The sequence below is a fragment of the Eptatretus burgeri genome, chromosome 3 (genome assembly GCF_056783735.1).
Source record: "Eptatretus burgeri isolate ZD-2024b chromosome 3, Ebu_testis_v1, whole genome shotgun sequence".
NCBI classification, from domain to species: Eukaryota; Metazoa; Chordata; class Myxini; order Myxiniformes; family Myxinidae; genus Eptatretus; species Eptatretus burgeri.
In genome coordinates this window covers 36954694-36980564 of record NC_140963.1, presented here as the reverse complement: position 1 = coordinate 36980564, position 25871 = coordinate 36954694, and the positions used below count along the sequence as shown (strand labels likewise).

Here is a 25871-nt window from a genome sequence, read left to right as displayed (position 1 = left end):
AAAGGAATGGCTACCGACCCTTTGACAAAGGACATCTTCACAATGTAAAAATACACAAAGCTTGTGCCAGTTGTTATTTACGTGTGAGTGAGATGTACCAGGCAGACTTCCCTGAGCAAGACAATGTACGTGGTTTACGTACTTATCAGTGATGGAAAGGTCATATCTTGGGCTTGTGAATGTACTGTGTAAGTTTCAAATCAACTTCGTGATGGTGATATTTACTACGAATAATGTTGGATGGGGAATGGGGGAGTTGGAGCTCTGACGGCTGTTATAAATATGTTTTTGTTTCATTGCGGGGCCACAAGATAAAATTACATTCGATTTCTGCATCTGTTGCAAAAAGCAGAAGTGTGTGTGTGTGTGTGTGTGTGTGTGTGTGTGTGTGTGTGTGTGTGTGTGTGTGTGTGTGTGTGTGTGTGTGTGTGTGTGTGTGTGTGTGTGTGTGTGTGTGTGTGTGTGTGTGTGTGTGCGTGCGCGCGCGGTGTCATATCTACTGCTGCCGCTCGATAATCCTACTGTTCCTTTGCAATTGGTCACTGGCTTTGACACCAATACAAATTTATATTATGTACATGAGGCATCAAAAAGCTACATATATCGAACAACATTTTTCAAATGGAGCACCTCACCACCATTGGAGCATCGAAATTGCATCAGATGTGGCAATATATGTGAATTGTTGCTCCCAGCTTGCTGGCTCGATGACAGAAAATACCATTTGCATTTTTGCCACTCTATCCTTACCCCGTTTATAATCCAATGGGAAACTTGCGTGTTGTATTAACAGGAAAAGGTAGGAACTCCACAGCTCTCATCCACGGATATTTCTTGTTTTTCCTGCATTTCCGTGAGTCCGATTTGCATTCAGGAACAGTGCAATTTTGGCTAACCATTTTGAAATTGCTGCTCTCATTTAAATGCTGAAAATTCTGTTAATAAGATGCTTTCACTTACAGATTTTGCACCAGCAACAGCAGGTTAAAAGTGCCCTGGCTTAGCGGAAGCGAGTCACAAAAAACCTTGTACATCGTGCATACACGAAAGGCCTTGTTACCATTCATACGTCATTTTGAAAGTCCCATATCCCAGAAAGTTAATAATTTACGACAGAGAAAATTTCTCAAAACTGGATTTTTGGGGTAGAATCCGGAGTGTTGGTATGTATAATTTTGTCATGTTTCATAACTTGTTATTCTTGACTGTTTCCATGCCATCAGATCCTTGAGGAGACACAACAGCATCGGATGCGTGTGCTTACCTTGGCACGGGAGAACTTGCCAACTTGGATCATCCGTGTGCACATGATGAAGGCTGTGTACCATGTCTTAAACAAGTGCAACGTTGACGTGACACAGAAGTGCATAATTGCTGAGATCTGGTGTCCCTCGGCTGATTTGGACGTTGTACGACATTCTCTTCACAAGTCCACGGTATGAATTATGTGATGGCGTCTTCACTGTACCTGTTTGGCTTGCTTCACTCATGCACAGCCAGCTACACGGTGTTATCTGCAAGGAAAGGCATATGTTCATCTCCCATTGATCTGACACATCACCAACACGTCCATTCGCTTTGATCACTTTGCTGCAGATGTCTTACATCTGAGATAATGGATGCACCACCTTCCTGAGAGCCATTACCTACATGTAACTGTACTGTGTCTTGTTGCATTCAGTTCAGAAATATGTGAAGGGTTTGATTCCAACACATGACACGCCAATTGCACGTTTTGTGAGTTACCAGCAGCGTAGCTGTGTTTGTTTAGTGGTGGATGTATGTGATCAAAATATTTTTCTTCAAAACACTCCACATGCCTTGTAGTTTAATAAGGAAAGAAACAACGAGCTTTGCTTGAAAACACGTTATGCGATATTTGCAGCATGCGACAACGCAACGGAGATGTCTCACATTAGAACCAAACCGTTCATCTATTGTGATGACGTGGGGACTTGAAGTTCAGTTGATGTTCTGTTTGCTCTTGCTTGGGGGGACTTGAAGTCGAGTTGATTGTATCAGGACTTGATGCCTTTTTAATCACATGAATTGGTGAACAATCAATATAGGAATCAGCATTTTGGATGTAATCATCTGATCATGTGCTGGCAAATTAGCAAGCTATTATTCAGCTCAAATTATAGGGGGAATGGTTTTTACAAAATATTGGCTGTTTTTTTTTTCTGAAACAAAGAAATATGCTTTGTTACATTGTTTCACCATCACATCAGAAAGTAGCATCAGACAGCAATTATTTGGAGGCAAATAACTTTCAGGTACATCAGCTGGTATTAGCAAATAAATAATGATAATTGTGACCTAATTATAACACCAGGCAACCTTATGTTACAAAATCAATGTAACCTTGTCTGCCTCATGCAAACGGAAGAAGATTATCTTTGTTCATCATACAAACTTTGGGTTTATAGGATGGCCTTGAGGTATGCACACTCACCTTTAAGCTGTCTAGCCTGGGTTTGAATCCCGAACCAACTTGAAGCTGTCATCCCGGTGTGGAACAGGCAGGGTGATTCGTCAATGTGTGCCATCCCTCGGGTGGACGTTAAACTGCGCGTGCCATCTGCCCCCCCCCCCCACCCCGGCATTAGTTGGTGGATGTTAACGATCCCATGGTGTCCTTCACGAAGAGTAGGCGAGCCATCACCGGCACCATGAACAAATTACAAATTCCTACCCTAGCCTGCAGAGGGCGCTGCAGCATCAGTAGCACAGCCGTGCCCTCAGCCAATGATGCTACCCCGCAGCTTTGTGCTGCATATGAAAGAAGATCCAATCTTCGGTTTAATCCATAATTTGAAACTATCACTCCACAGTATAAGTGGAATTCATGTGCAGTACGATACGTATGTTGCTCAAACTAAAATCTAAATAAATACATTCGTTTGAATGCAAATTTTTTTCTTATGCAGTTCTGAGTTTATAAATCGAACAACACAACTCGTAATGTGCATGCACGTCTTCTTGATCACTGCACAAACATTTAATTTCCTGCCTTGTATTAAATTGTTATTATCTGACCGGACGGTGCAGAGGTAGCGCACTTACCTTTGAGCTGTCTAGTCTGTGTGCAAATCAATTCCTAACTCAACTATAAACTGTTGGTTCTTCGCAGACAGGGTGCTGCATCACAAAGTTTGGCATAGATATGTCGGAGGATGCCATAGATCTCATTGAGCAAAAGTTTTCACCAGCACCCTGAGCAAAATTCCAAATTCCTGCCACCTTCAGTTGAACATCAGGTCTGAAATGTCGATTCGTGAAAGATTCGGGCAAAAAACTCTCCCATCCGACCCCACAAGAAGATGGCAATCATTGTGGCCATTAAAGAGGTACCAGTAGTAGATTAACCTTCATTATTAGGCGCATTGTTTCATATTTAGAGCATTAATGCTGCAAATGTCCTTTAATCCACTGACAATGTGTGCAGATGACAACTTGTGAATTGCAATGTCGATGGTAATTATGGCATCAATTTATTAATAATCTACCCTTTCGCAAGATATGACAGTTTGTCTGCTTGTTAAAAACGCATATCCGTGGCTGGCCATTTTAAGGATTACCTGCCAGGGTGAGTTTAATCTGTCAGGAGGGAAAATAACAAAACGCATTTGTTCTACTACTTGTCAGACACGGAGATGTATTTGTGAGAGCGTCTGCTCTGACGTTTTTGCCACTCTATCCTTGGGGAGGTCGGTGGTTCGAACCCTGGCCAAGTCATAGTGAAAACTTTAAAATGGTACGTGCTGCTTCCTTGCTTGATGCTCAGCATTTAAAAGGAATCGTGAACCCTTTCATTTAGCTTCACATCCTTGTTACATACGTGACTGCTGCACAGCTGAAGCATTAGCTTGTCTTTCATCAAACCCAGATGTGCTTGGGCTGGGGTGGATTGGGGTGGAATGGTGATTATACGTTCGTTATTGGGTCGCCGAAATAGGTGACCCTTATTGTCAGTAATTCTGTCTGTTTGTTTGGATGTTTGTTCGTTTGTCATCAGCATAATTGGTAGTAAACATGGGCGGATTTTGACCAATCTCAGGTGGTAGGTACATCTTATGACCGAGTGCTTTTGAAATTGTGATGGTTGCTAGGGATGCTTTGGTTCCCTAGAAACAACTGAAAAACGTTCAAAATCGGTACCGTCATCCGAATCAATTCCGAAAGCCATTATCCCACGTAGGGTTATGAAATTTGGCACGAATGATCTACAGGTGATGCTCTCTCAAATGTATTCTGGATTTTGTGATATATGGAATACTTTACCCGCAGCACCCCCTATAATTAGGGTATGCGCGAAAATTGGCGAAAATTGAAGGCCCCCTCGCGACCAGGTGAGTACATTGATACAAATGAAACTTTGCAGGTTCATGGTACTCAATGAGTACTATAACTTTGCCTCAGGACATATTGACCGATTTCACTTCGGTCAGGGGTCAAAGGTCAATTAGTGCAAAAATCGATAATATGCGAGAGCTGGAGGTGCCTTCTTGCCAAATGCTACTACTCCTAGGGTTATGGTCGGATGGTCATGAAAATTCACACTAATCGTCTGGAATACATTGTGCACAAACGCTCGAGCCGGATTTTCGATTTAGATCTTTGTTCACCCACAGCACCCCCTCGAACTTTGGGGATTTCCGATTTCAAACCGCATTTTCGGTACTTTTCATTCAAATGGATACCGAGTAGTTATCAGTAGATGGAACTGGATGAGATTTGATATGCATAATCTTAAGGTGATTCCCTATCCGCTATATGACATCCATTTTGCTCTTTGTCTTATAGTTTCCATGCTCGGCGACCCATCGCCACCTCCCGGCAAGTGTTATTATTATTATTATTATTATTATTATTATTGCCAAATGATACTACCATCATTGTTGTTGTTGTTGTTAATATTATTATTATTATTAATTAATAAATCCTTTGTTATAATGTGATAATTCTTTTTCTCTTTCTTTTTTAAAATCAGAATGCCATGCTGCGGAAGGACTTGTTCATCTGCTCTGTGCACCTTAACATGGCGTGTGTTTAAAACGATGGGAATTCTTCCGGATTCTTTGTAGTTAAATCGCCACATCAATTCGGGAGATCATTATCATCATTTCGGTGTCTCACACTCAACTTCAGAAAGCTCCATTAGAACACCACAGACAAACATCACACACACATACACACCTCATCTATTTATAGTAGAACAGCACAATCAAACAACCGTAGGTCGACATTACTAGCGCAGGCTTTATGGGCCGAGTGGCCTTTCTCCTGTGTTGGCTTCCATTGCAAGGGAACTCAATAAATTATATATATATATATATATATATATATATATATATATATATATATATATATGTACATGTCAAAATATGAAGCAGCACACTGAGCAATAAAATAATTCAAATTTAAATTCTATATTTAAAGCCTGACATTTCAAGGACAAACTAAGGTGTACAGAGCATATGAACAAGTTCAAGAACAAACTAGTTCTCTTCCTCAGAGGCGTTGAGAGTGTTGTGGTGGTATAACCGTCATGTTCGTTGGGGACAGTTCACGTCGTGGATTGGTCCAAGTCCGAGCCGACCACAAGACTTCCTTGCGATTGAATGACTGCTGTTTGTGTTTATGTTGTAATTGATTGTGAAGTGCTTTGTATGTGGGATGGATGTAAGTTGATGGAGGGTTCACAAGAGTACCCGGCCTCGATAATCTCACGCTTCACATTTGATGATCCTGTGCCAAGGACAGTTGTCTGATTCCGTGTGTGTGTGTGTGTGTGTGTGTGTGTGTGTGTGTGTGTGTGTGTGTGTGTGTGTGTGTGTGTGTGTGTGTGTGTGTGTGTGTGTGTGTGTGTGTTGCACCAAGGACAACTTGTGTTGTTGCCTTACAGCACGTTGGTGTTCGGTTAGCCACGTGGATAAGCATTTGGACGTTTGGCCCACTTATTTGGTTTCACAATCTTCACACTGGATGCTATAGATGAAGTCATTTCTGTCAAATTTGATCACGTCGTCCTTCGGCTTGGACAGTTGTGCTCGTAAGGATGATTGTGGTTTGTGGGTGATGTTGATATTGTACTCACGTAACATGTGGCTTGTGGTTTCAGAAGCGTGCTGTATGTAAGGAAGTGCTATCATGTGTGTTGGTGTGGTTGTATTGTTGCTGTTGTAGTTGGGTTTCTGGAGACCGCATTTGATGAATGAATTAGGTTCGTGGTTTTCTCGCAGAACTTGAGTGACGTGCAGTATCTCCATCCGGTGTTATTCACGGTCACTGCAGTGTGTCTATGCATGGTCAACTCGGTCTGCGAACACAACTTATTTTGTGACAGGTGGGATGGCCACTTCAGTACTCCAAAACTTTGGCCATGTGGGTGGGTTTACGGTTCACCCGTGAGTGTAACTTGCCATTTCTGTCCCTGGAGAGATGTACGTCCAGGAATGACAGAGATCCAGCTTGTTCTACCTCACAGTCGCGTTCGAGCATGGAATTGTGCTGTCAGCAATCCGATGATAAAAGAGCATGCCATGGAGTTCGCACGGTCGCTTGAAGTTCCGGAGGTAGATTTCACGGCATCCATCGGTTGGCTTTCCAGATTCAAAGCATGCCACAACCTTAACTCTGCCAAAATTCCTGGGGAATCGGCCTCTGTTCCTCAAGTGGATCGCACAGGCCACAGCACAAGTCAGAGAATCCACCGTGAAGTCTTGTTTCGTTCGGTGTGGTTTCGGCGACGACGCAGTTGAGGGCGACGACGAAGACGCTATCCCACCAGCCGATCTGCTCAAAAGAATGCAAGAAAATTACGGTTTGATGACAGACATGGTTGATGACTACATTAACTGCGACGCAGACGTTCCCACGAAATGGAGAACAATGAAATTAATCAAGTCCATGATGACGTGGTGGCTGAGTTTTTCACTGACAAGGGTGACGCTGATAACGACGACATTGACAACGACGTGAAGGAGCCAACAATTACCACGCGAGAAGTAATGGACTGTATGGCAAAAATAAGACAGTATCTTCTGTCCAAGAATCTTGGACATTTACTGGACACCGTCGCCAAACTACAGAATGGTATCGCTGAATCTGCCGCGTCATCCGTGAGGCAGCGTCATCCCTGGACTCTTTTTTTCAACGTTGCACAATAAAAATAAAAATTACTGTTTCCGTGAATAATCCAAAAGACTTTCTGTGAGTAATCAAAATTACTGTTTCTGTCTGTCTGTTTCTGTGAATAAAGTACAGTACGTGAATGTGAAATATGATATGAAATCCTGTACAAACAGTTGTTCCACTTAAGTTATTCAATTTAGGAATGAAATGTATTAAGGAAGTTGTACATCTTTACCTGAGGACCTACCCAAATGGTGAAACCAACTAAGGGGACCACCCCTCAAGCGGACCACTTTTGGCCAAGTCCCTTGGTTTGGTCCAAATGAGGGATTCCACTGTATGTATATGTGTGTGTATGTATATATATATATATATATATATATATATATATATATATATATATATATATATATATATATATATATATATATATATATATATATATATATATATATATATATATATATATATATATATATATATACAGTAATACCTTGACATACGAATGCACTAACTTACGAGTATTCTGAGTTACGAGCCGTTGCTCGGACAATTTTTTGCTTTGTGTTACGAGTCTAGATCCGAGTTACGAGTGGAGCGAGCTTTGACACGCGCGCAGCCAAGCAAGCGAACACCCACATCTCCCGCCTTTTCACGCATCTCCCGCCACTCACTCGTTCAGTTCTATTGGTTATCTCGTTGAGTAGGGTCGTACCGTAGTAATCTGCGTTGTTTAGCTCTTGTTTTTTCATTGGTGCAGTTATTTTGCCAAATTTCTTTGTTGTAACTCAACCATGAGTCCTAAAAAAGTAACTGTAAAGGACAGTGCTAAGAAGAAACGAATGATGTCGTTTGAAATGAAGCGTGAAATCATTGCAAAACATGAACGTGGAGTGCGTGTTGTCGAGTTGGCGAGGGAGTTTGAGCGTAGTACTTCAACGATATGTACTATTCTCAAGCAGAAGGATTCGTTGAAGGCTATAACGCCAGCCAAGGGCGTTACGATTATTTCGAAGCTGCGGATCTCTGTTCATGAAAAGATGGAGAAGCTGCTTTTGGTGTGGGTGAGGGAGAAGGAGCTTGCAGGAGATACCGTGACGGAGGCTATCGTTTGCGAGAAGGCACGGGTCATTTACGGTGACTTGTTGAAGCAGACACCAGGCACTTCAACGGACGTGGCATCACAAGAGTCGTTTAAAGCCAGTCGCGGCTGGTTCGACAACTTTAAGAAGAGCTCTGGCATTCACTCCGTCGTGAGGCATGGTGATGCAGCGAGCTCTGATACGAAGGCAGAGGAAGATTACCTGAAAACTTTCGCTGAATTGATAGAGGCCGAAGGATACGTCCCCCAGAAAGTCTTCAACTGTGACGAGACAGGGTTATTTTGGAAGAAGATGCCAAAGAGGACTTGTATAACAGCAGAGGAGAAGATGCCAGGCCACAAACCCATGAAAGATAGGTTAACCCTCACACTGTGCGCTAATGCCAGTGGTGACTGCAAGATTAAGCCACTGCTCTTATACCATTCGGAAAATCCCCGAGCCTTTAAGTCCCACAAAATTTTAAAAGAAAAACTGCAGGTTATGCGGAGGGCAAACCCGAAGGCGGGGGTCACGAGACAGTTCTTCGTTGATTGGGTAAACCTGGTCTTTGGTCCTTCCATTAAAAAGTACCTCCTTGAAAATAACTTACCCCTGCAAGCCCTTCTCGTCCTTGACAATGCTCCTGCTCACCCACCGAACCTCGAAGACGACATCCTCGAAGAGTTCTCTTTTATTAATGTTTTCTACCTTCCACCTAACACCACCCCTCTCCTCCAGCCCATGGACCAGCAGGTGATTGCTAATTTCAAGAAGCTCTTCACGAAGCACGTTTTCCGCCGCTGCTTTGATGTAACGGAGAACACAAACCTCACCCTTCGAGAGTTCTGGAAGGAGCATTATAACATCGTGATATGCCTCAGATTTATCGATATGGCTTGGCAGGATGTTACAAGGAGGACCTTGAACTCTGCATGGAAGAAGCTGTGGCCTGAGGCTGTGTCCGAAAGGGACTTCGAAGGCTTCGAACATGAAGCGGAAGTGATAGAGGAGATTGTGAGCCTCGGAAAGTCCATGGGCCTGGAGGTGGATGAAGGAGATGTAAACGAGCTTGTCGAGGAGCACTCCGAGGAACTGTCTACGGAGCAGTTAAAGGAGCTACAGGAGATGCAGCATACAGAGGTTTTGGAGGAAATTGGGGGTAGTGCGGTGGAGATCGAGGAGGAGGAGTTTATCTCAACAAAGGAGATACAGGAGATGTTCTGAATGTGGGAGAAAATTTCAGAATTTATAGAAAAGAAGCATCCAGAAAAAGTGGCAACTGGTCGTGCGTTGGCGTTGTGTAATGACACTTGCCTAACGCATTTCAGAAAAAATTCTGAAGGGAAGGAAGAAACAAACCACCATGGATAGGTTTTTATTGAAACGCCCTGCAGATCAGAGTCAAAAAAGCGTGTCGAAAAAGCAAAAAATCAATGAAATGGATGCAAACGTCACTGATGAAGATGAAAACATCACCAACGAAGATTAAGTGTAAGTGAAAAATAATAATGTAGCATTTAAGTTTAGTGATAAGTGAAGTGAAAAAACAAATGAAATTTTTTTTATAGCAATTAAGTGTAACGGCAAAGGGAATAAACAAAATAAAATGTAAAAAAAAAATTGTGTCAATTACGTTTAGTGATAAAGTGTGATGAGACCTTCAAATCTCCTCCGCCTATCTTCTCCACCACCACCTCCACCACTGCTGCCACCTCCACCGCCACCTCCACCAGAATCTTCCGTAAGCCGAATTCGTCTCATCTCCAAGGTAAATACACTTTATAAAACCAGTTTATTTATTTATATTCCATTTTATTATCTTTGTATTATGTTTTGTATTAATTATTTATTATTTATAAATACATTTCTCATTTTTAAAAATACGTAAAAAAGAAATTTGGGTGTTTTTTGGGGGGCTGGAACTGATTAATGGTATTTTAATTGATTTCAATTGGGAAAATTGTTTTGCTCTACGAGCAAACTGAGTTATGAGCTCGGTCACAGAACGAATTAAACTCGTATGTCAAGGTATTACTGGATATATATATATATATATATATATATATATATATATATATATATATATATATATATATATATATATATGTATTGTTGTTTTTTTTAATCTATCATGCCTGCATGTTTGCTCAAAATGAATGCTTGAGTTCAGATGTGTTTTTTGGGCATCTTTGATCTGGATGTCGCATTTGAATTTTTATTCATAGTACCAAATATTGAGAGTGAACCAAATGGTGTGAATATCACGCAAGGTATAAATTGAGTTTCCACCCGATGCATTTTGCCCCTGGGATTCGGAAATGACACCACAGGTGTTTTGGAGATCCTATGAGCGACAAGTTTGAGGATTAGCGCAGGACACAGCAATCTCCGCTGCTTCGGTCTCAGGCAACAGGACAGTGAAGATTAGACTCGATGGGGCAGTCTTGAAGCAGACGTCTCATTACCGGTCTGTGGCCACATGCCGAGTGTTTATTCCTGCACACCCTTCAGCTGAGTTTTTAATTTGATTAGGGTTGTTTTGATTTCTGACCAGACATATTTTGCTACGAGACAATTGCAGGAAAATGACTAAATTCCTCAGGATTAAATCTCCGATCTGGAAAACGCATAGAACCAGTACAAGGTGTCTTGGTGAACAGTCTTTATTATTTTTTGTGTGCATGCTTTGCAGTTTCATTCTAAAACGAATTCTTTTTCAATATTCTTACCAAAAACGATGACAAAGTGGAATAGCAAGAGTGAGTTTGGTTTTTTTTTTTATCAATTCCTGGCTTAAGCAAAGAGAGAGAAATCTGAGAAGTCAATTGGTTGCAGAATGAACTTTAATATAGGAGCTTATCGATTCGCACAGGAGTTTTCTTTCCAAAGAGCGTTTGTTGTGCTCAGTGATTAGATTGTCGTCGGTACTTCACTTGATTATTCTGATTATAAGGTGTCCATGGCATTTCACTCAACCTGACGCTCGAGCTGCACTCTGCCTTATATTTGAGATCCCATAGTTTGGACTTCTTGAGAATTGTAACCAGAGCTCTTCATTCTGAAATACAGGGATTTTTTTCCTGCAGCCTTTCTGTGTCCATTGTAGTTGTATCACTAGCCATCCATTTCACAGTAAGTGCCATTGTCTTTTATCTCCTGTGACCCCTACCCTTTCCTGCCCTACCTTGCGGTTCTAGGAGAGCGCTAGTTTTGTCACTGCAGCCTTGGAGAATTTTTAAATTGGACTTCTTCCCATATGACATGACAGAAATGAATGGCAGCCAGAATGAGAACAGCAATGTGAGTGTTTAAACGTTAGCCACCACCACAAGTAGAGCCTGTGAGGTGATAGACATTTCCAGACTGGTTATCGATTGAGGATTCTCTCTGCTGTCATGTCAAACACTGTTTGACCAGTTATCGAGTGTTGCACTCTTCATCAGACCTCAGACCTAATTGCTCCACTCGTTGAGAATGGTTTCAGACTTGACCTATATGGAAAACCTTTTACGAGATTCGCCCCATTGTACTTGCAAGTCATTTTTTTGTTCAATATTTTTCTATCATACTCATTTTGAGGGATATAGTATCATATACAGGGGTTTCCTTAGAAGCCGGTTACCGGCGACCCGCAGCCGTCTACTCTGAGAAAAAATGTTAAAGGTCGCCGCCTACTTCAGCGCCGTGTGTTCGATTTTTTTTTAATTAAAAAAAAAAAAAAATTTTGTCACCACGGAATCTCTACACCCCCTGTTTTGAAATCCGAGACGAAAACACATGAGTATTTCGATGAAAGCGGGCTTACTTTTACTGAAAGTACTCTCGCCAGGTCGAGCACAACACTGACCTAAAAATAACACAAGCAGCTAAAACACGCCTCCTGCAATGGAGAGTTCTCTGCTTTAGCCTCGTTTTGGACTGTTGGCCTGATACCCTGATACCATACAGCAATGACCTCAAGGAAATAAACTTTGTAGGCCTCGCAGTTTCGGTGCCGAAACGATGGCATCGAAACGAAAATCCCTCTGAGACTTTGGATTTTCGAAGAAGTCCAAAGACATGGGCGGTAAACTTCTGGCCATCAGTAACTGGTCTAAACTTGCACTCTCGCGAGTGCGACGTTGTTGTTGTTTCACGAAACACGTGTTTCACCTCGTCCATTTTGAGCTTTTGTCAAGTGATGTGGCTCAAAAATACACGGTCACCCGTTGTGCCTTTTTAATTTATAAAGTAATTAGCCTATAAGCTTAAAGCAGCTTTTGTACCTGTTATTATTTGTGGTTATTTGCACTGAAAATCGCCGTTTATTCACTGAAGTGAAGGCCAAGTATGAGCAGCTGTGAACTGGCCAACTGAATACTGGTACCACAGGTACATGCATGTATCATAGACTTGAACTAACTATACAGTATAGCTGAATTTCAGTCAAACAGTCAGTCAGTATGTTAATGCAACTACATCCAGAATAGGCCTAACCATCTGTTTTTGTGGAGTTTTCCACTCCAACAGCATGATAATATGATAATTATTTCATGTCAGAAATCATGCTAGAATGCATCTCCAGCCATCTTGGATCATCCGGCTTCCAGGGCCCGCCTAGGGCCCTGGACCCCAGCCATACAGCTGCGCTCGCTTCGCACGCGGTGATGGTAACCTGCTACTTTTTAATGGTAGCTTCCTACTCCAAAAAATAAGGAAACCCCTGTGTGTGTGTGTGTGTGTGTGTGTGTGTGTGTGTGTGTGTGTGTGTGTGTGTGTGTGTGTGTGTATATATATATATATATATATATATATATATATATATATATATATATATATTGTTTTGTTTATGGGATAGACTGAGGAATTTCATAAGAAAGATAGGATTATATGTCACGGCACAGAGGGCGGTGCTGTGTTAATTAGGAAGGGTTTAAGTATAATTTCCCCCAGTATGTGGTTGCCCCCTGTGACCTTTCCCTATGTTTTTGCATTTCAAGACCAGCGATAAAAAGGAATCAAATTCTTAAAACAACGACAACCGAGCTGCACGTCCAAGCAGGCAAAAACCCCGCCTCCAGGGGGACAACTGGAAAACCACACCCCCGGAGTGGATGATTGATGGGTGTGACGTCAGAGTGGAAGGGGAGTTAAGTTCGGAGCGGGACAGAAGCGAGAGAGGCAGGAGATGGCGGTTGGAAGAGAAGACCCTTATGGCTGGCTTTCCCTCGACAGGGTGAAGAAGGCTGCACGATTCTTGTGTTCACACTGAGGCAAATTGGCTCGCATGGTGGAGCAAGATGTTGGCCATTGACTGTTGGCTGGATCATGTGAGACCAGCCTCGAAGCCTTGTGTTGTGACAAAGAAACGGCGCCATTCTTCAGAGCAGCGGCGTCGGCAAGTGAGTTCGACGAAAGAAGTTGCACAGCAGTTTCTGAGCCCTGGTGTTGAGTATCGCTGCCCAAATTGCCTCCTGTATGTTTGCCCGCCCAGAGAGCGGCTGGGTGCCATTTTGGGTGCATTTTCCTATCCAGTGATGAAGCTATTTGGTGACCTACAAGCTTTCAGAAACTCATCTCTGGGTACACAGCGAAGTTCTGGGATTTAGGGGGATTTTTCTTTTGTTTTATATTTTTCCTTTTATCCGTTTTTGTAACTGTGTATGGAGGTGCCTCAAAATTGGATTTAGTTTACGTCACGTTCCATTTTTATTATTACACTTTGAATTATTACCATTGGAAATATTTCATTTATCTTTGTTAAACCCTGCATTTATTTTAGTTGCTTGTGTCCATCTATTTATCGTGGGTTCGAGTTAAACCCCCTTGTGCTGTGCTTCCGTCTGTTGCATGCATTTGCTGTCCTTTCCTTCCCGCGCATGCCATAATCTCTGAGAATCTCGGCTGTAAGCCTCCAAGGGAAAATGCTCGGCTCTCCGTCTGGGTAGGTTAAACCACTTGGACATGACAATATATACATATGAGTTCCCTTGTAATGAATGTTAACACAGGAGAAGGCAACTCAGCCCATCAAGCCTGCACAAGCATTGTCGACCTATGGTTTTTTGTTCCTCCTGATCGACGATAAATGGACGAGGTGTGTGTGTGTGTGTGTGTGTGTGTGTGTGTGTGTGTGTGTGTGTGTGTGTGTGTGTGTGTGTGTGTGTGTGTGTGTGTGTGTGTGTGTGTGTGTGTGTGTGTGTGTGTGTGTGTGTGTGTGTGTGTGTGTGTGTGTGTGTGTGTGTATACACTACATGGCCAAAAGTATGTGGACATCTGCTCATCCAACATCTCATTCCAAAATCATGGGCATCAATATGGAGTTGATCCCCCTTTTGCTGCTATAACAGCCTCCACTCTTCTGGGAAGGCTTTCCACTAGATGTTGGAACATTGCTGCAATGATTTGCTTCCATTCAGCCACAAGAGCATTCGTGAGGTCTGGTACGGATGTTGGGTGATGAGGTCTGGCTCGCAGTCGGCATTCCAATTCATCCCAAAGGTATTCGATGGAGTTTTGGTCAGGCATTGTGCAGGCCAGTCAAGTTCTTCCACACAGTTCTCAGCAAACCATTTCTGTATGGACATCACTTTGTGCATGGGCGCATTGTCATGCTGAAACTGGAAAGGGCCTACCCAAAACTGTTGCCACAAAGTTGGAAGCACAGAATCGTCTAGAATGTCATTGCATGCTGTCGTGTTAAGATTTCCCTTCACTAGAACTAAGGGGCCTAGCCAAAACCATGAAAAACAGCCCCAGACCATTATTCCTCCTTCACCAAACTTTAGAGTTGGCACTATGCATTCGAGCAGGTAGTGTTCTCCTGGCATCCGCCAAACCCAGATTTGTCCGTCGGACTGCCAGATGGTGAAGCGTGATTCATCATGCCAAAGAACGCGTTTCCACTGCTCCAGAGTCCAATGGCGGTGAACTTTACACCACTCCAGCAGACACTTGGCATTGCACATGGTGATCCTCGGCTTGTGTGCGGCTGCTCGGCCGTGGAAACCCATTTCATGAAGCTCTCGACGAACAGTGTTTGTGCTGACGCTGCTTCCAGAGGCAGTTTGGAACTTGGTATTGAATCTTGCAGCCGACGACAGATGATTTTTCTGTGCTATGTGCTTCAGCACTCGGCAGTCCTGTTCTGTGAGCCTGTGTGGCCTATGACTTCGTGGCTGAGCTGTTGTTGCTCCAAGACATTTCCACTTCACAATAACAGCACTTACAGTTGACCGGGGCAGCTCTTAAAGGGTGGAAATTTGATGAACTGGCTAGTTGGAAAGGTGGCATGTTATGACGGTGCTACATTGAAAGTCACTGAGCTCTTCAGTATGGCCCATTCTCCTGCCAATGTTTGTCCATGGAGATTGCATGGCTGTGTGTTTGATTTTATACACTTGTCAGCAATGGGTGTGGCTGAAATAGCCGAATCCACGAATTAGAAGGGGTGTCTACATACTTTTACACATGTTGTGTAAATACATACATACATGAATCAATAAATAAATTCCGATTCACTCAAGATGCTCTTACTTTCATTATTTTTACCGAGAGAGAGAGAGAGAGAGAGAGAAGAAGAAGAAGAAGAAGAAGAAGAAGAAGAAGAAGAAGAAGAAGAAGAAGAAGAAGAAGAAGAAGAAGAAGAAGAAGAAGAAGAATTTGGGGGAGAGGGCGAGGGCGAGGAAGGGTACCCGGCTTTACTGGGCAACGCTGGGCCCTTCCTCCCACCCCTTCCCTTCGGGCCACTAGATTTCATGGTTTTCGAGTTATGGAGGAAACACACACACTGACAACACACACACACACACACACACACACACACACACACACACACACACACACACACACACACACACACACACACACACACACACACACACACACACACACACACACACTGACAACACACACACACACACACACACACACACACACACACACACACACACACACACACACACACACACACACACACCAGCAAAAACACACATTTATTATGATAGATTGTTATTTGGTTTTTTAATAAAACTGTATTTGTATTGTCTTGAATCTGATTTCTTTAGCTGTTCTTCAAAAAAATCTTTTGGATATATGGAAATGGTCAGTGCTGTTTTCTAACTCCATGGAACCTTCACACAAGTAATTTCCTTAGTCTCAGTAGAACTCGATATACTTCCCAAGGATATCCCACATCCTTTAGCATATCAGGTGGTGTGAACGGTGGTTTGCTACAAGATGAATGAATGTATTGGCTACTTTTTTTTTTTTAACACAAAACAGGTGCACAGAGAATGCTGCTCATGATCCTGCAAGGACCTATCACAAAGGGGTTTCTGCACAAGTATTTAATTTCCTCTTATTTTTTGATTGCGGTTCATTGGGCTGTTTATTGGAGACTTCCTCTCAGTGGAAAATGGTACTATGGGCTATGGCATCACTACGAATGGGCGGTTGGTCAATGTTCTCATGTGAAATGAGAATCGCTGGTTTTCTGAGATTTCTGGCTTAATCTGCTTCCCTGTGGGACTGCTGCCTTGTGGTGCCAATGCCATTTAGCTTACTGTGAGAACATAACAAAATGGTTAATATGACAGTGATTTCCTGAAACCATTTTACATTCTGTACAAGCCAACTGGCTGTGCATCTTCATATTATCATATTTTTTCTCTAATTTGTTGATGCACTTATTTTGTCACTGATTTGTTGTGAGTGTATTCATGGAACAAATTTAATTGACTGTTCAGGTCCTCATTGACAACCTGTCTTTGGACCCAAAGATAATTTTGCAGATGACTGTTTATACTTGGTCGGTCTCTGTGTCTCTGTGTCTCTGTGTCTCTGTCTCTGTCTCTGTCTCTGTCTCTGTCTCTCTCTCTCTCTCTCTCTCTCTCTCTCTCTCTCTCTCTCTCTCTCTCTCTCTCTCTCTCTGTCTCTGTCTCTGTCTCTGTCTCTGTCTCTGTCTCTCTCTCTCTCTCTCTCTCTCTCTCTCTCTCTCTCTCTCTCTCTCTCTCTCTCTCTCTCTCTCTCTCTCTCTCTCTCTCTCTCTCTCTCTCTCTCTCTCTCTCTCTCTCTCTCTCTCTCTCTCTCTCTCTCTCTCTCTCTCTCTCTCTCTCTCTCTCTCTCTCTCTCTCTCTCTCTCTCTCTCTCTCTCTCTCTCTCTCTCTCTCTCTCTCTCTCTCTCTCTCTCTCTCTCTCTCTCTCTCTCTCTCTCTCTCTCTCTCTCTCTCTCTCTCTCTCTCTCTCTCTCTCTCTCTCTCTCTCTCTCTCTGCGTCTCTCTCTCTCTCTCTCTCTCTCTCTCTCTCTCTCTCTCTCTCTCTCTCTCTCTCTCTCTCTCTCTCTCTCTCTCTCTCTCTCTCTCTCTCTCTCTCTCTCTCTCTCTCTCTCTCTCTCTCTCTCTCTCTCTCTCTCTCTCTCTCTCTCTCTCTCTCTCTCTCTCTCTCTCTCTCTCTCTCTCTCTCTCTCTCTCTCTCTCTCTCTCTCTCTCTCTCTCTCTCTCTCTCTCTCTCTCTCTCTCTCTCTCTCTCTCTCTCTCTCTCTCTCTCTCTCTCTCTCTCTCTCTCTCTCTCTCTCTCTCTCTCTCTCTCTCTCTCTCTCTCTCTCTCTCTCTCTCTCTCTCTCTCTCTCTCTCTCTCTCTCTCTCTCTCTCTCTCTCTCTCTCTCTCTCTCTCTCTCTCTCTCTCTCTCTCTCTCTCTCTCTCTCTCTCTCTCTCTCTCTCTCTCTCTCTCTCTCTCTCTCTCTCTCTCTCTCTCTCTCTCTCTCTCTCTCTCTCTCTCTCTCTCTCTCTCTCTCTCTCTCTCTCTCTCTCTCTCTCTCTCTCTCTCTCTCTCTCTCTCTCTCTCTCTCTCTCTCTCTCTCTCTCTCTCTCTCTCTCTCTCTCTCTCTCTCTCTCTCTCTCTCTCTCTCTCTCTCTCTCTCTCTCTCTCTCTCTCTGCGTCTCTCTCTCTCTCTCTCTCTCTCTCTCTCTCTCTCTCTCTCTCTCTCTCTCTCTCTCTCTCTCTCTCTCTCTCTCTCTCTCTCTCTCTCTCTCTCTCTCTCTCTCTCTCTCTCTCTCTGCGTCTCTCTCTCTCTCTCTCTCTCTCTCTCTCTCTCTCTCTCTCTCTCTCTCTCTCTCTCTCTCTCTCTCTCTCTCTCTCTCTCTCTCTCTCTCTCTCTCTCTCTCTCTCTCTCTCTCTCTCTCTCTCTCTCTCTCTCTCTCTCTCTCTCTCTCTCTCTCTCTCTCTCTCTCTCTCTCTCTCTCTCTCTCTCTCTCTCTCTCTCTCTCTCTCTCTCTCTCTCTCTCTCTCTCTCTCTCTCTCTCTCTCTCTCTCTCTCTCTCTCTCTCTCTCTCTCTCTCTCTCTCTCTCTCTCTCTCTCTCTCTCTCTCTCTCTCTCTCTCTCTCTCTCTCTCTCTCTCTCTCTCTCTCTCTCTCTCTCTCTCTCTCTCTCTCTCTCTCTCTCTCTCTCTCTCTCTCTCTCTCTCTCTCTCTCTCTCTCTCTCTCTCTCTCTCTCTCTCTCTCTCTCTCTCTCTCTCTCTCTCTCTCTCTCTCTCTCTCTCTCTCTCTCTCTCTCTCTCTCTCTCTCTCTCTCTCTCTCTCTCTCTCTCTCTCTCTCTCTCTCTCTCTCTCTCTCTCTCTCTCTCTCTCTCTCTCTCTCTCTCTCTCTCTCTCTCTCTCTCTCTCTCTCTCTCTCTCTCTCTCTCTCTCTCTCTCTCTCTCTCTCTCTCTCTCTCTCTCTCTCTCTCTCTCTCTCTCTCTCTCTCTCTCTCTCTCTCTCTCTCTCTCTCTCTCTCTCTCTCTCTCTCTCTCTCTCTCTCTCTCTCTCTCTCTCTCTCTCTCTCTCTCTCTCTCTCTCTCTCTCTCTCTCTCTCTCTCTCTCTCTCTCTCTCTCTCTCTCTCTCTCTCTCTCTCTCTCTCTCTCTCTCTCTCTCTCTCTCTCTCTCTCTCTCTCTCTCTCTCTCTCTCTCTCTCTCTCTCTCTCTCTCTCTCTCTCTCTCTCTCTCTCTCTCTCTCTCTCTCTCTCTCTCTCTCTCTCTCTCTCTCTCTCTCTCTCTCTCTCTCTCTCTCTCTCTCTCTCTCTCTCTCTCTCTCTCTCTCTCTCTCTCTCTCTCTCTCTCTCTCTCTCTCTCTCTCTCTCTCTCTCTCTCTCTCTCTCTCTCTCTCTCTCTCTCTCTCTCTCTCTCTCTCTCTCTCTCTCCCTCTCTCTCTCTCTCTCTGCGTCTCTCTCTCTCTCTCTCTCTGCGTCTCTCTCTCTCTCTCTCTGCGTCTCTCTCTCTCTCTCTCTCTCTCTCTCTCTCTCTCTCTCTCTCTCTCTCTCTCTCTCTCTCTCTCTCTCTCTCTCTCTCTCTCTCTCTCTCTCTCTCTCTCTCTGCGTCTCTCTCTCTCTCTCTCTCTCTCTCTCTCTCTCTCTCTGTGTCTCTCTCTCTGCGTCTCTCTCTCTCTCTCTCTCTCTCTCTCTCTCTCTCTCTCTCTCTCTCTCTCTCTCTCTCTCTCTCTCTCTCTCTCTCTCTCTCTCTCTCTCTCTCTCTCTCTCTCTCTCTCTCTCTCTCTCTCTCTCTCTCTCTCTCTCTCTCTCTCTCTCTCTCTCTCTCTCTCTCTCTCTCTCTCTCTGCGTCTCTCTCTCCCTCTCTCTCTCTCTCTCTCTCTGCCTCTCTCTCTCTCTCTCTCTCCTTCTCTCTCTCTCTCTCTCTCTCTCTCTCCCTCTCTCTCTCTCTCTCTCTCTCTCTCTCTCTCTCTCTCTCTCTCTCTCTCTCCTCTCATCTTTTAAGTTACAAGCTCCAAACTCAGGGGAGAAATACAATTATTTGTGGGGGTAACATAGGCTATGTGACTGTGGCCTCACGCAGGGGTGTGGGGGTCGGGGGCGGGGGGTGGGTCGCGTAAATTATCGATGTAAATGTGTACTGTGTAGCACCACCTAGTGTGGTGGCAGAGGGTATTACAATTTCCTTTTTACCTGGGCAATGCTGAGGTTAAAGCACTCTTCACACAGGTGAATTTGTCCTCCTTCCTTTCTCCACACCCCAATGGCAAGCCCTCAGTCAATATTTGCTATTACTGTTCAAACACCATTACATCGGTAAATTAATCCCACTATTACATACCAGGGCAGCATATATAGTTTTGCCTGTCTAGGGAAGTGGGGGGGGGGGGTAGGAGAGCTCCATGGACTAAGGAGACAGGAAGGCTGGTGAGGCGGTGGGGGGGGGGTGGGTGGCAGGCGAGTTCCATGTACTGAGGAGGGTGGTGAATGGTTTAAAATTGTGAGTTGAGGTGATGCTGGTTTGGCTTTGCACACAACTACAAATTTCCCACCCGTCCCATCCCCACAAAGCATGTTCGGGGAAAAATATAATGAGGTGGTGTAAGGGGCGAAGAGGGGGACATTCTTAATGAGATATTCATCACAGCCTTTTTATAAGCTGAATTGTGAGTGATATACAGCAAGCAACACACGAAGAGAAGAATCCAAATAAAAATGCAAAATGGAAAGCCCGTCCGCATTCAAAATGCAAATCTGTTTCTATGAAGACATTTTTCTTCAGACTTATTCAGGGATGGATGCACAACTAAAGAGTGAAGCAATGAGCATTTAATAGCCTTAACTTTTATTCTCGAGCGTTTTCTGAACTACCAAGACTTAAGAAGACGCCAAAATACAGTACATCGCCAAAGTACCACATCGGGAGATTTCTAAATCAATACTTTGTACTTCTTCTCCTTGTTCCCCTCTCAAAACAATGTAAAATTGTAGCCCGGCCTACCTCAATAACGGCTGAAGCTATGATGGTGATTCCAATGCGAGGAAATTACTTTGTCTCTGGGCTATTGCACACAACCCAAAATTAAAAATATATAAAACATTAATCGTTTTATTAGTAAAAGAGATCTAATGTAAATGTGGGCTCAATCAAACCAGGTCAGGATCGTGGGGGCGGGCAGGGAATGGACAGTGGACAGAACCATTCCATAATCAATACATATCCAAAACATCACCCAAATCAACTGAAACAAGAATTAAAACAATTTAATAACATAGATAAGCCTGTTTTTGGCTTAATGATTAAGGTGGCTGGCTTGGGACATTATGGTCTTGAGTTTGAGCCCTTGTCGACTGTTGAATTAACTGTGAATTAACTGTCAAAAGCATCATTGTCACAAGTAAGGGAACTTTATTTTATATTAAATTTTAAAAAGCCAACAAACTCGTAAAAATATTTTTTTTAAATGACAAACAAAGAGGGGTGAAGTTTCAAAAAAACAACCAAGCAGGGTAGGAATGACATCACATTATGATGTCACAATGTGACACCACAATCCTCTTATGGATTACCATCACAACATCTTTTGACATTTTACTTTTGTTGTAGGATTGTGATGAATGAAGAAGAAAAAGAATGAAGAAGAATAGTAATGAAGAATGTCAACACATTATGATGCCACAATACGACATTTTTGGTTAAGCATCACAATATATTTTGATGTTGTTCCGTCACAATCCCACAACAAAAGTAAAATGTCAAAAGATGTCGTGATGGTAATCCATAACAGTAGGGTTCCGACAATTAGGTCTCATGACCGTTTTGTGTGACCCAAGGTTTGAAGATTGATTTTACATAATTTGAGGGTGCTGAATAACATGAGCTCGCAAAAATGTGGGCCAACTCGGCTCTGTCAAAATTGAATGTGGCCGCCACACGACTTCTGGTAAATTAAAAAATGACATATCTTTACCTATACATATCAGATTTTCACGATCTTTTTGTCGAAATACATGTTTTTGAGGTCAATGTATTCATTTAATGACATTGCAAGTTGCTATATGTATACCATCAAGACCCTGTCTCGATCAGGCCATCCCTTCAAATGGATGATCAAGCAAGGAGAAGACTGACCATGGAGGCCACCAGAGTCCATTAGCAACTTTGAAAGAGCTACATGCCTTTTTGGCAAAAACTGGTCATTGTGTGCATGTGACAACAATATGCCAAGCACTCCACAAATCTGGCCAGAATGGCAGGGTGGCAAGAAGGAAGCCATTACTCAAAAAAGCCCACCTTGAGTCACGTTTGATGTATGCACAAAACCACTCCAGAGATTCTGAAGCCATGTGGCAAAAGGTTTTGTGGTCTGACAAAACCAAGATGGAACTTTTTGGCCTAAACGTTACATTTGGCATAAACCCAACACAGCACATCACCCAAAGAACACCATCCATACTGTGATAGTAGTCATGATAGGGCACTTGTCATGATAGAAGGGAAAATGGATGGTGCAAAATATAGAAAAATCTTAGTGGAAAACCTGCTGCCCTCTGCAAGAAAGATGAAATTGGGATGGAAGTTCACCTTTCAGCATGACAACGACCCAAAGCATCCAGTCAAAGACCTAACCTAAATCAATCTTGAATATTGCTGTCCATCAACACAATATTGCTGTCCATGCTGTCTACCCACGCAACTTGACTGATCTTGAACAGAAGAATGGGCAAATATTGCCCAATCGAGGTGTACAAAGTTAGTAGATACCTATCCCAACAAATTTTCAGCTGTAATTGCTGTCAAAGGTGCTTCCATCAAGTCTTAACTCGGGGTGGGGGTGGGAGTATGGCAGGGGGCCGGGTTGACACTTATCCAACCAATATATTCTAGTTTTGTATTTTTAGATCCTCATGGAGGATCTCTAAGTCTTACTCACGTTGTTGTTCTTGTGGACTTTTTTCGATCCTCATGGAGGATCTCTAAGTCTTACTCACGTTGTTGTTCTTGTGGACTTTTTTAGATCCTCGTGGAGGATCTCTAAGTCTTACTCACGTTGTTGTTGTTGTGGACTTTTTTAGATCCTCGTAGAGGATCTCTAAGTCTTACTCGCGTTGTTCTTGTGGACTTTTTTGTTTCACAGCTTTTCATCGAAACTTTCTGAAACTTGGTGGATATATGTAGAAATACCCTGCGCAGACAGTAACGATCTCCGATTTTGAAAATTCCTCCAAGAAAAAAAAGTTATGATGTCAAAATATCTCCGCTAATCGAAATCGCCTAAAAAATTATCTCCGAAACTCGGCAAGCTTTTTGAATTTTGTTTGCAGGAATCGAACAGGGCATTAGCAGAGATGAATTACCGCACATATAATACATCACTATGTCGTCATATCAATTTTTATGACGTCATTCCTATTTTTTGACATTTTTTGTTTCACAGCCCGGAGTTTTCATCGGATCTTCGTGAAACTTGCCATGTATATACAGAAAGCCCACGCACAGGCAGTAACCATCTCCGATTTTGGAAATTCATCCTAGAAAAAAGTTAACGTCATAATATCGCCACTAATGGAAATCGCCTATACCATTATCTCAGAAACTAGTTTGTTTCACAGCCTACAGTTTTCATCAAAACTTCCTGAAACTTGGCATATATATGTAAAAATACCATGCGCAGACAGTAGCTATCTCCGATTTTCAAAATTCCTCCTCGAAAAAAATTATGATTTCAAAATATCTCCGCTAATGGAAATCGCCTAAAAAATTATCTCCGAATCTAGGCAAGCTTTTTGAATTCTATTTGGGGGAATCGAACAGGGAATTTGCAGAGATTAATTACCGCACATATGATACATCACTATGATGTCATATCAATTTTTATGACGTCATTCCTATTCTTTGACATTTTTTGTTTCACAACCCAGAGTTTTCATCGGATCTTCGTGAAACTTGCCATGTATATGCAGAAAGCCCACGCACAGGCAGTAACCATCTCCGATTTTGGAAATTCTTCGTAGAAAAAAGTTGACGTCATAATATCGCCGCTAATGTAAATCGCCTATACCATTATCTCCGAAACTAGGCAAGCTGTTTGAATTTTGTTTGCGGGAATCAAGCTGGGCATTAGCACAGATAATTTATCCTGAACCTGATCCATCACAATGACGTCATATTCGTTTTTTATGACGTCATCATTAAGAGGATGAGTATCTTAGCTCATTCAAGCTTGTTAATTCATTTTTGAAATTTGTAGAATTTGTTTTTCACTTCAAAGTTGTAGGTTATGATGTGGAAAAGTCTGATTTAATGCAATTTAATTCCAGGCTATAAGGCAATAAAAGGTGAAAATTTTGAAAGAGGGTGTAGACTTTCTATCGGTACTGTACACACATATGCCTCTGTGGGCTGTGAGTCGTATTTTTTTTTTTAAACTTTTTTCACCGAAAGATTTTGGACGACATAGGATGCCCCATCTGTGGCTGACTTTGTATGTGAGCTGTTTTTTTTATATGGTCAGCCTACAAGAGGTAGTGGCTGACACCGAGTTCTGGAAGTTCAACAGACACTATTCCAGTCGCTGAATATGGAAGTAGATGGGGTTAATTTGACAATCATTCTGGAGTGACAGGGTGAGACTGAGTTTTGCCACGATTGAAAGACATGTTCTATTTTTCAGTCCAGCAACTCAGGAAATGCAGATCAGCAGAGTGTGATGCAGTTACTCCATGTCTATTAGTAGGATGGGAGTACCGTACAACATAATTTGGAGTCATCTGCTAAAACGGAATAGAGGCTTCTCAAGAGCATATGAATGGTCGTTTCTGTAGATGAGGAACATCCTGGGCCAAGACATGTTAATATAGATCTGCCTTGGCCCACTCCAGCCTCCACTGGGAAAAGGAGGAGATGGTTCCATTGATAGCAACCCGTTTACGTACTGTGCTTGTGGAAGCAGTCAGAAACCCAGGTCATGAAGGCAGTGTTATATTCCTCAGGCAATGGACTTGGCAAGTAAAGGATTCCAGATTGTGTTGAATGCCCGAGCTATGTCCAGGGAGATGGTCTTGACATTTTGATTTAGAGCCTCCAACCATTGCTGAGAAAGAATGAGCAGCATGTCCATAGAACTGTGACTTGGACAGAATCCAAATCGGTGGTCAGAGATCACTTTGCTTGAAAACATTAAATTGACATTGGCAGCAATGATTGATTCCATGAGTTTGGTTCGACAGTATTTAGAAGTAAGCCTCCCTTCTTTCCTACCCCCTTTTTCTTCTTCTGTTATAATCCTGACAGCATTGACTTCAACAAATATCAGTATGCTTCTCATATATATCGTAATCTTGTAATTAACTCGATCTAACTTTGATGTCCAAGCCTGGTGTCGGCTTTGTGGTTAAGGTGGCTGGCTTGGGACCTAAGGGTGCTGAGTTCAAGCCCTGTTTGCCATTGAATTAACACCAAGTGGCATTGACTCAGCCTGACATCCTTCTGAGGTTGTTGAAATGAGTACCATTGCACTGGGGTAATAACCATTTGGGGTAACCTGTGTCAGCATGGCAACCTGTCCAGGACTGTATGCTTTGCCAATGAAACTGCGTCAACAGCCCAATGTCCCTTTATGGCACAAAAGGAATGGTATTATTATTATCATTATTATTAACTTTAATGACCACATCACTTTGTACGAAGGAACTCAAAAAGGTTTTTCCTGTAACGATGAACCAAAATATTGAACATATACGTATATACAGCATGTCCTTTTTAAAAGTAATTTCCAGCCAATGTCACATTCTCCCCAGTGCACTATGTAGTTTCCTGATACCATTTGAATAAAATGTTTTTTGCTCTGAAAATCTTTTTCAGGAAATACCTTTTCACCCAACCTCTTAATAAACTTGCACATTTTATGGGTCAGGAATAGGGCAATT

At 42.9% G+C, this 25871-nt stretch overlaps 1 protein-coding gene across 6 annotated transcripts in view; it reads left to right on the top strand.

Annotated features, from left to right (window-relative positions):
* LOC147029696 (V-type proton ATPase 116 kDa subunit a 1-like) overlaps window positions 1–25871 on the top strand; it is a 504511-nt gene that overhangs the window by 150461 nt on the left and 328179 nt on the right. For all 6 annotated transcript variants that reach the window (XM_085872936.1, XM_085872937.1, XM_085872940.1 and 3 more), the window contains one exon: window positions 1224–1436. In XM_085872936.1, coding sequence (XP_085729062.1) covers window positions 1224–1436 — 213 coding nt within the window. The remainder of the gene's footprint in view (window positions 1–1223; window positions 1437–25871) is intronic.